The sequence below is a fragment of the Vanderwaltozyma polyspora genome, genomic scaffold (assembly GCF_000150035.1).
Source record: "Vanderwaltozyma polyspora DSM 70294 KpolScaffold1020 genomic scaffold, whole genome shotgun sequence".
Taxonomy (NCBI): domain Eukaryota; kingdom Fungi; phylum Ascomycota; class Saccharomycetes; order Saccharomycetales; family Saccharomycetaceae; genus Vanderwaltozyma; species Vanderwaltozyma polyspora.
Window position 1 is genome coordinate 40,991 of NW_001834658.1, and position 12,485 is coordinate 53,475.

At 31.9% G+C, this 12,485-nt stretch overlaps 4 protein-coding genes across 4 annotated transcripts; 2 read left to right on the top strand and 2 right to left on the bottom strand.

The window, feature by feature from the left end:
• Nucleotides 1–667: 667 nt before the first annotated feature.
• On the top strand, nt 668–5,581 carry MON2 (Mon2p; the record flags this gene model as incomplete). The annotated part of the gene is made up of 1 exon (XM_001644719.1): nt 668–5,581. The coding sequence occupies one exon, from the start codon at nt 668–670 to the stop codon at nt 5,579–5,581; it is 4,914 nt and encodes a 1,637-aa protein (XP_001644769.1).
• Nucleotides 5,582–5,867: 286 nt separating this feature from the next.
• Nucleotides 5,868–6,437, top strand: PTH4 (Pth4p; the record flags this gene model as incomplete). Its single annotated transcript, XM_001644720.1, has 1 exon — nt 5,868–6,437. One exon carries the CDS (start codon nt 5,868–5,870, stop codon nt 6,435–6,437), a length of 570 nt encoding a protein of 189 aa, XP_001644770.1.
• Nucleotides 6,438–6,545: 108 nt separating this feature from the next.
• Nucleotides 6,546–8,468, bottom strand: Kpol_1020p21 (uncharacterized protein; the record flags this gene model as incomplete). Its single annotated transcript, XM_001644721.1, has 1 exon — nt 6,546–8,468. One exon carries the CDS (start codon nt 8,466–8,468, stop codon nt 6,546–6,548), a length of 1,923 nt encoding a protein of 640 aa, XP_001644771.1.
• Nucleotides 8,469–9,117: 649 nt separating this feature from the next.
• Kpol_1020p22 (transcription activator GCR1-like domain-containing protein) lies at nt 9,118–10,959 on the bottom strand (the record flags this gene model as incomplete). Its single annotated transcript, XM_001644722.1, has 1 exon — nt 9,118–10,959. The coding sequence occupies one exon, from the start codon at nt 10,957–10,959 to the stop codon at nt 9,118–9,120; it is 1,842 nt and encodes a 613-aa protein (XP_001644772.1).
• Nucleotides 10,960–12,485: the final 1,526 nt, after the last annotated feature.

A 12,485-nucleotide genomic window follows, 5' to 3' on the forward strand; every position in this document is an offset into this window, starting at 1 on the left:
CAAGATATTTCGAAACGAGGTAATGACGTCATATATATTTCCTATTCCCTAGTATAGTTAATTAGTAGATCTGGTAATATATTTAAGAAATAAATCAGGAAATGATGAGTCCCTTACAAATCACTATCACAAATAGATATACTCATAGTTAAATGTTTATCTGTCACAGTTAATTGTATAATTGTCTTGTTATAATTTTAACACTCTGTTTCTTATTTCTGGCTTACGTTGTCGTATGGCTCCACTTTGAAGTGATTTGGGTTTCGAAACTTTTCAAGATAATCACGTGTTTAAGATGAAAGAATAGAAGCCGTAAAAGAAATCCTAATATCAAATTTCGAAATCGTTAACAACTTGAAAAGGTAATATTATACAGAGTGACTAGTTTAACTTAGGAAAATTGTGAATAGGTAGTTGTATTAATGGCATTCTGTGCAATTGAATAGAATTTATGCCAATTAATTAGTTAGTGAAGTGGAGTAATATTAACCTGAAAGGTAGAATCATCCTTTTATATTAAGTTTTTTGGGTTCATTTTAATTACCAGCTTTTCCTAACAGTTTTGTTGAATCTATCCTTACAGATCTTTGAAAAGTTGTAGTCATTTTGTTACTAGACAGACGTGGGAAAAAATACAAACACCAAACAATATTGCAATTAGTTATAGATGGCAATTGAATCTTTTGATTTTGCAGCCTTTAAAAAGCAATTGACTACAGACTTACAATCTTTATCTTCTGAATCGAAAAGAAAAAGTACAGATGTTAAACACGCTAGTGATAAATCTATTGAAATTTTGAAAACTGTAACTAATATAAATGATTTAACAAGACATCCAGATTTCGTAGTACCATTCATTTTGGCATGTTCTTCAGGAAATGCAAAGCTAACTTCAATTTCTATGCAATGCATTCAAGTTATATCAACTGTACAATGTATACCAAGTACTAGAATTTCTGAAATTTTAGATGCTTTTATTAATGCTACTCATTTAGCGGTGGAAATACAATTAAAAGTTATGCAAATTTTACCTATTTTTTTTAATACTTATTCAAAATTAATCTATGGAGATTTATGCTCAAAATTGTTGAAATGCTGTTCAAATTTGTTACAATTATCAACAAAATATCCAATGGTTGCTGGTACAGCTAGTGCAACTTTACAACAATTAATTGATGAAATTTTTGATCGTTTATCTTATACTTGGGAAGATAATGAAGAAACAAAACCAATTTATGATAATAACATTTTTAAAGTTGCAATTTCAGACAGTGAAAAAATAAATACAAATGCCTATCATTACGATGTAAACAATTTACTGGCAGCTTTGTGTTTCACTTTGGATTCTTCAAAGAAAATGGATTCAAATCCAGTTGCCTCTGACATTACTCCTATATTAAATGTAAGTGACATACCAATTGATTATGCTCTAGAAATTTTGGAAACAATTCTGAAAAATAATAAAGAATTGTTTTTCAAATATACAGATTTATCCTATATATTAAGAATTAAAGCAGTTCCACTATTGTTACGTAATATTTCATCCTCAAATCAGTTTACTACAGTGGTAAGAAGTTATCGTTGTGTGAGAGCACTATTGCAATGTGAATTCATACCGGTAATGGAATTAGAAATGGAAGTTGTACTGTCCCTTTTAATTCACGTAATATCGAAAGATTCAGATTTGCCAGTTTGGAAAAAGGCACTCTCCCTAGAATTGTTCCTAGATATTTCAAAAAATTTCAATTTCCTGCAAGATATTTTTATCTCCTATGATAAATTTCCTGATAGAAAGCATATTTTGGAAAACTTATTAAAAGAACTGAACAATTTAATTAATTCAGAGGATTTGGTTTCATACTTACAGGAATCAACTATTATCGAAATTACAGATTCTCCTCTAATATCCAATGAACTATCCATGATTAAAACACCTTACATTCAAACTTTTGATAAAATTAATGTAAATTCAATTAATTTGACATATTTCATATGGATAATTTTAGGCATCTCGAGTTATATTTCGGAGGGATTAAGTTTGAAAGCACAAGATGTTATCAGAGAGGGGACAAATACTGATTCAGGTGATTACAAGAATTTAGAAGCAATGTTTAATGGGATATTCATTTACCTATTTGATATACATAAAAAATTTCTATATTCCACGTCTTTGGATAGTCATTTGTTTCATTCTGCAGTTAGATCTTTCCAAAAGATTTCTCATGTTTCTGGTGTTTTATCAAATGATGAAAAGCTTACAAAATGTTTGAACCTTTTTTCTCTAGGAATAGTACAAAACGCCAAACGCCCTTCAAAAGATGCTCCAAAAGATGACAACAATGACCAATTGACTAGGCAAACAAGTACCGTATTGAATGTATTAAGTGAAACTTTAATGGGAACATCTGAATCAGAGAAGACTAACGAGGAAAGAACTTCCAAGAAGGTTTTACATCCAAGAAAAATGAGTAAAAAACATGTGGTTTTACTGAGAGCCCTTTTATCGTTATCTATCTCATTAGGATCCAACTTTAACAGTGTATGCTGGCGTTATGTATTAGTTACTTGGCAATGGGTGTCATATTTCATCTATGGCCCTTCTTCTGAATTCATGGAAAACTATTATGTACAGGATGTGCCAAGTGCCCCTGCTTTATCAAAGAATAGCATATCATCTATTGAAAGTAGTATTGAGAACCTATTAACAAACTCAACATTGTACAACGCTGGCTCTTTCGAAATGTTACTGAGATCGTTGATAGAGTGTTCACATAAATCTTTATCCATGCCAAAATTTGAAGATAATATTTGCCAGTATCCAGTGTCAGAAAGTGGAGAAATTGAATATTGTTTATATAATAAAAGTTTTTTTGTCACCGAATTAGGAGAGTTCAGCATGCATAACAGCTCCCAATTTTATATGAATCCAGATGGTGAGAATAATTGGTTTCTAATTTACGATTATTTGGTTGAACTAATTGGTAACCGTGATATATCCAATACATTGCTTCGATTATATGCGACAAGGGTATATACTGATATTATATTAAAAACTACGAATTCTGTCGATGAAATAAAAGACGCAGATAAGAGGAAGGTTGCCTTTGGAAGTTTGGAGGTTTTGTTTTCTAAATCTTTTACTATCTTAATTAACAAATTAAGAAGCCTCGATATGGGGAAAGAACAAATATATCATGGGGTGGCTGATACGGAGTCAAAAATATTATTGCAACTTTTGTTCACGTTAAAAGAAGTACTGAATGAATTTGGCGATTCACTTGACAAGTCATGGCCAACTGTATTTGAAGTGATTAATTCACCATTCCAGTGGGTAGTAAATGACGACCTATTAGTTGCCACAGAAGCTGAAGATGATTCTTCATTGGTAACAGGTTTAGTTTTAAAGCACAAAGAAATGGTTGAAGTTTCTTACGACGTTTTCAAATTGATATCAGACGATTTCCTACAAACCCTACCTTTAGATACCATCAAAGATGTTATTGATACCCTGAGAAACTTTGTTTCACAAAGCCGGAATCTAAATATATCATTTTCATCTATTAGTCAATTTTGGCTTGTAGGCGATTATTTGAGGATCCATCATAAAATTGAAAACATCGAATCATCAGATGTGGAGAAATTCTCAACTCTAATTCAAGAAAAAGGTCTAATTGAAGTTGTAAATTCTACCGATTCATCTAGGTCACAATTTGAAATATCTAGTGCATTATGGTTGTACTTACTTAAAAAGCTTGTTGAATGTACAACAGATAGTAGGAATGAAATAAAGAGTGGATCCATTCAAACATTTTTCAGGATAATATCCTCTCATTCGAATTATCTTCCTGACTGGGATTTAATTTTCCTAGAAGTGTTGAATCCTTTACTAACAGCCAACATGAACGAAAATGAAATGCATACAAGTGTTGAGTTTTTGAATAATGTTTTACAGGGTATCATAAATCTCTACCCAATTCATTTTGTTGACTTTTCATCATCTCCAAACAGGGTTCCACAGTGGTCCACCTTACTGGATTATTTCCAAAGGATACTGGTTTCCGATTCAACCGAAGCATCGCATGCAGCAATTGTAAACTTCCAAAAGCTATTGAAGGAATTGGTTAATATCAAAGATATACCAAGTGAGATTTTGAAGAAATTGTACGAAATATGGTGTGGCTATAGCATTATATATGGTGATATTTCTGGAGGCAATACGTTTCATCAGGTATCAGGATACGATTGTATCGATGAACATATAAAGGGATTCCCATACCTATTCGAATTGATGAAATTATACAACCAAGTTACGGTAGAATTTGTTGAGAAGGCTTTGAGTTTGTTCAATTCTGCAGTGCGTTATCCACTTTTGCCTGAACACACTAAGGATAACAAAAAGCCTTCTTCATTACAGGGCGGTATTATGAAAAGCCTTTCCACCTTTAAATGTCTAGAAGATCCAGAACTAGAAAAATTATTATTGCTCCAATTAGGAGCAATAGCAACGTTACCTTTTGAGACGAGAGAAAAGATCGAAAAGAAGCTTTTACCAAAACTGTCTGCTAACTCTAGATCACGTATACCAACTTTTGAGGCAATTAGCTATAATGCTAGTGTCGAATTAAATGACAGATTATACATCATAGTCGACAAGAAGCCAGAAATAGTCAGAAGCGATTTCATTACTAAAGTAATGAGAAACTTAGGTGAAATTATTGAACGGAAGTCTTTAATCGACGTTAGTGCTGAAAAGAACAAGCCAATGTGGTTGCTGGTTTCAGGTTGTTTGAGAACTCTATCGGTGGAATTATTTAAGTCTACTGAAATGAATAAGGAACCAAACCAGTTTATTGATACTGTTTGTGACATATATACAAAAGTAACTGTTGCACCATTGCATAAATTAGATCCACAGATTGACGAAGAGACTCAGGATGTTGACAAAGAAGAGTATTGTAAGTATCGTGATATTTTGTTGAGCGTTGACGTCATGAAATTCATAGGAAAGGAACAATTAGAGTTTCTTGTTTCTACTGTGTGGACAAACTCTTTCCTTTATCACTTAGATGAAATTGAAGATGTACTTATCAAATCGGGAAATAATTTGTATGAAGTATCTGAGAAATTATCGGAATTTCAGTTTTCAGACATTGCAGGTTCAACAATCGAGTCTCCTTTACTAAGCAAATACAAATGTGCAATAGAATGCCTGAATGATTTAGTCAAATTTATTACGCTACAAGGTGAAGAATACAAAACCTTACGAACAGTAGCTGCTCCATATTTAGTTTCACGTATTGCATTTGCATTGCGAAGACACATATCCGATCAATCACTGGTTGGAAGAGCACCAATTTCCAAGATTCGTAAGTTAGAATTAGAAACCTTGCTTCGTGGGTTAAGAGATATATTAGAATCATTACTATCTGATACTATAACCTCTAATGAAACTGTAGTGAAGAATGTAAAGCTATTATACCCCTTAATATTAAGAACAATTCCTATTTCTCACAAGGTCCCTGATCTTCAAGAAGTTGTTCTAGACTTATCATTGGGCTTCACTAAATTAACATCCAAGTAAAATAGAAATCTAACATATAATAGTGTAGTTTACTACAAACATGTAAAGTAATTTTTAACTTTTAAATTATATATATATATATATTTACAATTACTGTTAATTAATGCCAGGGACCCTAGTCATTAGTAGAATGTTCAGTGAAAATTACCGGACACGATATTTATGTCTATCAGTAAAAATATGAAAACGATTTCTATTAAATTCAAATATCATCCAAAAAGAATAAGAAAGACAACAACAGAAGGTATGAATCCAACTTGGTTTACCAAGTAAACGTAAAAACGTTATGCTTTTTAATTGGAAATATGCAGTTAAAAGTATAAGATTTGACAAGTCTATTGTTTCTAAAGATTTTTATAGAAGTTACATTCCCAATAATGATCCCAAAGCTTCATCAATAACGGAGGCACAAGATTGGCTTCAAAATTTGGCAATTTCGAAGTTGCCTCCAAGGGTATTCTCTTTTAGATTTGATAGATCTAGTGGTCCTGGTGGTCAAAATGTAAACAAACTGAATACTAAATGTACTTTGACTTTATTTAATCTTTCTTCTTGTTCATGGATTCCTATAGAAGTCAGAAATCAATTACAAATGGGATCATTCAGATATTATACCAAGAACTCAGATTCGGTGGTAATACAGTCAGATCAAACAAGATCAAGAGAAACTAACAAATCTTTATGTATGGAGAAATTTATAAATGAAATAAAATCAACCTGTAAATTCAAAGTCGAGACTCCACAAGAAACAATTAAAAAGTGGAATAAGATCAAAGCAAGAGCAAATGATATTAGAATTCAGAATAAGAAGTTTAAAAGCGATAAGAAAAAATTACGAACTAAAATTGAATTTTAATGTAGTCACCTTGGTGATTGTAAGTATGCATTAAATGTCTAAGATAGTTATATAAACAGTGTATCAAAAAGCCTTCTATGTAATAATATTCATTATATTACAAATTCATTAAGTTGTCGCGATCGTTGACATAGATTGGCCCTTACTTAACCAATAATCTCTTCTTGTTTGTGCATCAACTTTTTTCTTCAACTCAATTTTCTCTTCATCACTATTGTAATCAGTCGTCGTCTCATATTTTTTATTATCTTTTGAACGAGAGTGTCCACTGATCTTTTGTTTAATTGAATTTTTACCCTCTTCTCCTTCCTCTTGTTCATCATCACTTACTATACCCATCAGTGAATCAATAAATTTATCTGGTAATTGCTTCTTTTTGTTGGGCTTTTCACTTTTAGAATCTGATTTCGAGCTTTTCAACTTGGACCTTTTTTGAGCAAGCAGGATAGCTGGATTAATGGTCCTTTCTTTTTGAACTTTCCTCTTCTTTGGCACAGGTATATCTATATGGTACATATCTTGTTCTTCATCTAAATCAGGCTCACTATCAGTAGTATCTAGAAAAATGTCCTCATGAACAATTCTACTTCTTTTCCTATGATATTCTTCATTGGTCAAGATAGCTGCATTTTCAATTAAATCACGTTCATCTTTAAAATCTCTTTTCTCTCCCCTATATTTGATAACATTACCTAAGATACTTCTACCAACACGGTCTTTAAAAGTTGCGAAGTCCATCTCAAAGCAAACGTTGGTCAATAGATCAAAAGCACCAGAAAAAGCTTTTTTGATATCCCTTAGGTTAAAACTACCTCTACTGATATTATTGTAAGGATCATTTGGATCTTGAATTGCCAAAGAAAATGGATTTCTTACTGGCTGAAATTGTTTAAATTCTGACTTCGGCATGTAAGACGTTCTTCCGTCAAGGAAACTAATTGCTACATCATCATATGCAAAATTTTTACCATATAATTCAAAGAAATCTATCAGAAGTACACCTAAATTATCAATAGGGTCTATATCATTTGTAATTATCCTTGGATGCAACTTTAAGAAAGAATAAACAAGGCATATAATTGATAAACCACCCAAACCACCAGTATGAACGTTGTTCAGTCTTCTAGCCGCTAAGAATTGTTTTACAATAAGTACCAGTTCTCTTAGCCCTGGTGTATCATCCAACCATTCTCGTATAATTTTTGCAACTTCAAGGCCGTTTAACCTTTCAAATGAAATATCTATATGTAGTTTTGAGTTTGGTTCCACAAATTTAATAATTGGTACTCTTGCTTTTGCTATAACTTCAACTTGAATAGCCAAGCCATTTCTTTTAAAATGCGTTGCTAAAGAATACAAGTCATTTCTATTTTCTTTATCCCCATTTTCACTATTAACAACACAGTCAATATCTGAGCTTGGCAAGTATAGATCTGTAGCATATGAACCGAATACATGTAAATCAGAATCAGACCATAATTCTTTTAAAGAGTTTCGTATTTTCGAAATAGTTACATTACGAATTTCAATCTCTTCTTTACTTGGGGAAATATATGCAACAAAATCTTTTATTTCTAAAGTCAACCAATCTATAATCTCTTTTTGCTTAGAATGATCGTGGTTCAATAACCACGGAAATTCAGTATTTAAAGTTCTCTCATCAGCATGACTACTTTCATTTCCATCTGTGTCCTCGTCCTCAGATATATCGTCATAATCCTCTTCTGAGGTTGAAGAAACTGCAATAAAATCATTATTATCCTTTAAAGAATCCTCTAAGTTATCTATATCATCATTTGAAGTATCTGATTCTATATCAACAATGGGAATTTCATCAATTTTATCTATTCCATCCGTGTCTTGCAGAACTAAGAATCTATTATTATTAGACTTTTCCATATCTATTAATTTATCATAATTATCAATATCATCAATCTCATTGAAAAGATTAAAATTTTTTCTTATCTTATTTATTGAAGACTTTCTCAGCTTCTTTGGTTTAACAATTTTCAATTTCCGTTTTTTACTCATCTTTCCATCCAAATAGAAAATAGTTTGTTCAGATCACTTCACAATTCTACCAGGAACATATACCTTTGTACCTTTTTGAAATACCTTCTCGTTCTCTTTCTCTTTCTACTTTATATAAAAGCTATCTATTACATTTCTTATTTTTAAGCATATATGTTTCTAGATACAATATTAATTTGCTGAAGCCGATGGCCCGTGTATAATGAGCGCGGTTCAAGTAATCAGCAGTAACACATACAAAGAATAAACTCTTTCGTTACAAATCCCGGGAACACACCTTACTGGTATACTCAAAGTGATTTAAAAATATTATATCTACTCTATAGTACTAAATAAAATTTTCAACATATATAAGTATAATATAATTTAATTTAATTCAATTTAATCTAATATAATAAAAAATAAAAACAAATAAAAAAGAAATAAAATATCGAATGTACTACCTTCCCTTCATTAAAAAAATGAAAAAAAAAATAGGAAGAATAATCTTATCTTTATAAAGTCCCTACCATCTCATTACTCGTTAACTCATCACTCTTCCATTGGCTATATAACTCTCAATTCCTGAAAAGAAATAATACATTACCATTTTATCATAAATCAATCAGTATATCAAGTAACTAATTCTAATTAATTCGTATTGGAGAACTTATTTGAAAATTTCCGGAATACTACTTTTCTGACATAACCAGCCAATTGGTTCTTTTATACCCTTTGATTTATCGGTGTACCTATGATCTTCCAACATTTGAACAATATATTCAAGGGAAAATCCCTTAGCTATTCCATTTTCAATTGCCTTCCACAAAACCTTACGTCTTGCATACCTTTTATTAACAGCGGGGTCTCGTCTCCAACCGGTCTTATAAATCGATTCCATCTCTTTAATTGAAGGTTGTCCATGGAACCCTTCTGTATATTCTTTCCAAATCTCCAACACCGTTTGCGGAGATTTAATGAATTCAAAATTACCATGATAAATGGTTCTTGGATTTTTACTGTTTGTATGATGTTGATGTTGTTGTTGATGACGCTGATGATGATAAGGGTGGTGATTTACCCCAAGTCCTATGTTGGTATTTCCAGGGCCGTTGCTACCGCCGTTACCGCCTTTAATGTTTGTCTCAACATTAGTTAAAGAATTATTTGTTGTAGTATGTGGATTAACAATTATAGATTGTTGGAGATGTGGTAATTGTACAAAACCCAAGTGATCTTCATTTGTATAATGGATTGCCCCAGCATTGTTGGGGTAAGGATGTAGGCCTGGGTTTTGTTGGATATGAGGGTGTGCATGTGGGTTTGAATGACTTTTTGAAATTAGGCTCGAAGTGGGGATATAATTGCCGCTATTGCCAGGGAATTGAATCTTATTGGAAGGATTTGTCATAACTACCATAGGAGCGGAGTTACGAGAGCCCAATCTACCATTGTTATTTGTTTGTAAATTGACAGTAGAAAGCGACGTACTTCTACGGTTATTATTATTATCACTACTAGTAATGCTAGGATTATTATGATTATGACTATGATTATGACTATGACTAGTATCGCTACTGTTATTATTATTATTATTGTTATGATTATTATTATTGTTATGATTATTATTATTATGATTATTATTATTAATATGCCTGTTATTATTATTATTATTATTATTATTATTATTATTATTGCTATTATGATTATCCAATGCTAATGGCAGTTGAGGTGCCATATTTGAGGAATTCCCCAACGATCCAGGAATATAAGGCCGTAGCAATAATGTGTTAGCATTGGAACCGGGATTAGTATTACTTATATTGACATTTGAATGAGAACGAAACGATAATGGATGATTTACCAAAATATTTTTATGTTCTTGCTGCAGTTGTTGTTGTTGTTGTTGTTGTTGTTGTTGATGTGGGTTTGATGATAATGATGAAGAAGAGGAGGGTGGCTGTTGCTGTGGTCCAGTTGTTGATATTATTGGATTAACAATTAATGGCGTTGTTGATCCTGTAACTGAGCCCGCTCCGGATCCCGTTGCTGCACCGACACTGGAGTACGGATCTATCAATTGTTGTTGTTGCTGCGGCAAGATCTGTAGTGGTTGGTGTGGAAGTGGGACTGGAACAGTTGGTGCCATTAAAGGACCTGAATGGTGACGTAGTGTTGGCATTTGTGGTGGAGAATATTTGTATGATGGTGTTGTAATATTCGAATTGGAGAGACTTGTCGAATTACTTGTATTGACACTTACACCACCAGTGGTATTCATATTTGTATTCATTATATTTTTATTTGGGGTCCGGAGATTTTTTTTATCCAAAATATTTAATAATGACTTATTTAAGTCGTTAATTTGTGATTGTTGAGAAGAAATAATATTTTCTAGTCTTTTAAAATGTTTATCTAGATCGTCTGATAAGTTTGTTGCTATATTTTCGTATAATAACACTTGTCGTTCTAAATCTTGGACTCTATTAATCAATAATGACATGTTATTCATTTACACACAATTGCATACGTGCTCCGTTACTATTTGTTGTGTTTTGATATGCATCTGTCTACGTTAGAAATCTATCACCACACTCGAGTAAGAAAGAAAGAAAACTAAAAAGAGGGATATATTTCTTGGTTCTTTTTTTTATTATTATTTAGGAGGTGATGTTTCAAAATAGTTAGACACTAGACACTAGAGAGAAAGAACAATCGACTTATTGGTATTGTTACCTATGAACCATTAATAAAAAGCAAAAAGAAAAATGAACAAGAACAAGGAGATAAAACTATATACTTTAACAGATAGAATAAACATATATTTATATACATAAATATATAAACATATATATATATATATACATATGTGTATGTTTGTATGTAAGTATGCATAGATGCAGTCATTGTTATTTATATATATATTACATATGTTACCTATTCTTTATTGTTAGTTTTTCAAATACGTAGTAGATGCAGAAATTATACATTTATACTCAAAACTAACAGGAGAAGTAAAATATGGTAGGTAGAGAATTTGCCAGCTAGTTCAAAAGGAATGGAGTAAGTCCTACTCCCAAATCCTACTAAATATTAACGCATAAGTTGCATTAATGTGTTGGCCCTCATATATTATCTCTGTAATACATTTTTTTAGTTTCAATTTTTAAGTTTTTTTTTTGTTGAATATACTACTACGAAACTGTACTTATCTGTAATGCCTTGCAGTACAGATCTTTCTTACTAGATTTACTTTCTTCATCCTATTATCCCAATTTCAGTTCATGGCATCATCGTCTTACTGCGATGCAAGAAGATGACACGCAATGTCCTAATAAAGTAACACAGATTGTTCCGCCCTCCTCTTCTAGCCAGACTCATTTCAGTTAACTGCATTGTGCGCCAATTATTCTCTCTCTGTCATTAAAAGCGTTCGAAAATAACTGAAAATTGGTAGAATTTTTTCTCCCATAATTGGAACAATTATGTTAACGATTTGTCTATTTTAGGCTAATAACTCAGTTTCTGTATGCGTGTATGTCTCGGCATGCAGAATGTGATTAGACACCTAGTACGTGTTCTAATACCAAATCTAAATGATAAAAAGCCAAAAAAATTATATTATGTATTTTATTTTTTGAAAGTTGTTTGTTTTCGAATTGTTCTCTTTAAACTTCGCATCCATTGCATTGGAATCTCATACAAGTAGTTCTGGACAGTGTCGAGACATTCTCCAAAAAAGTTCTAGACAAATTAAGTTAATTTAACTATTTCCAACTTATACAGGCAATTTTACTGGAGTTTATGTCAATTGATTTTCGCTTCAAATAGGAAATTCGAAATTCGGCTATTGAAATCTCCGAACGTTTCAAATACTTATTGCAATTCCAATCTATATAATTCCGTGAAGAATTTATTTCCCAACTTTTTCCCTTTAAAATATATCTCCTTACCAAACCCAAAGGGGAAGGGGAACGCAACAATAAATGGACCCTTTAATTTCCAAAAAACCCATTTTTCCAATGAAGGAAAAATGCG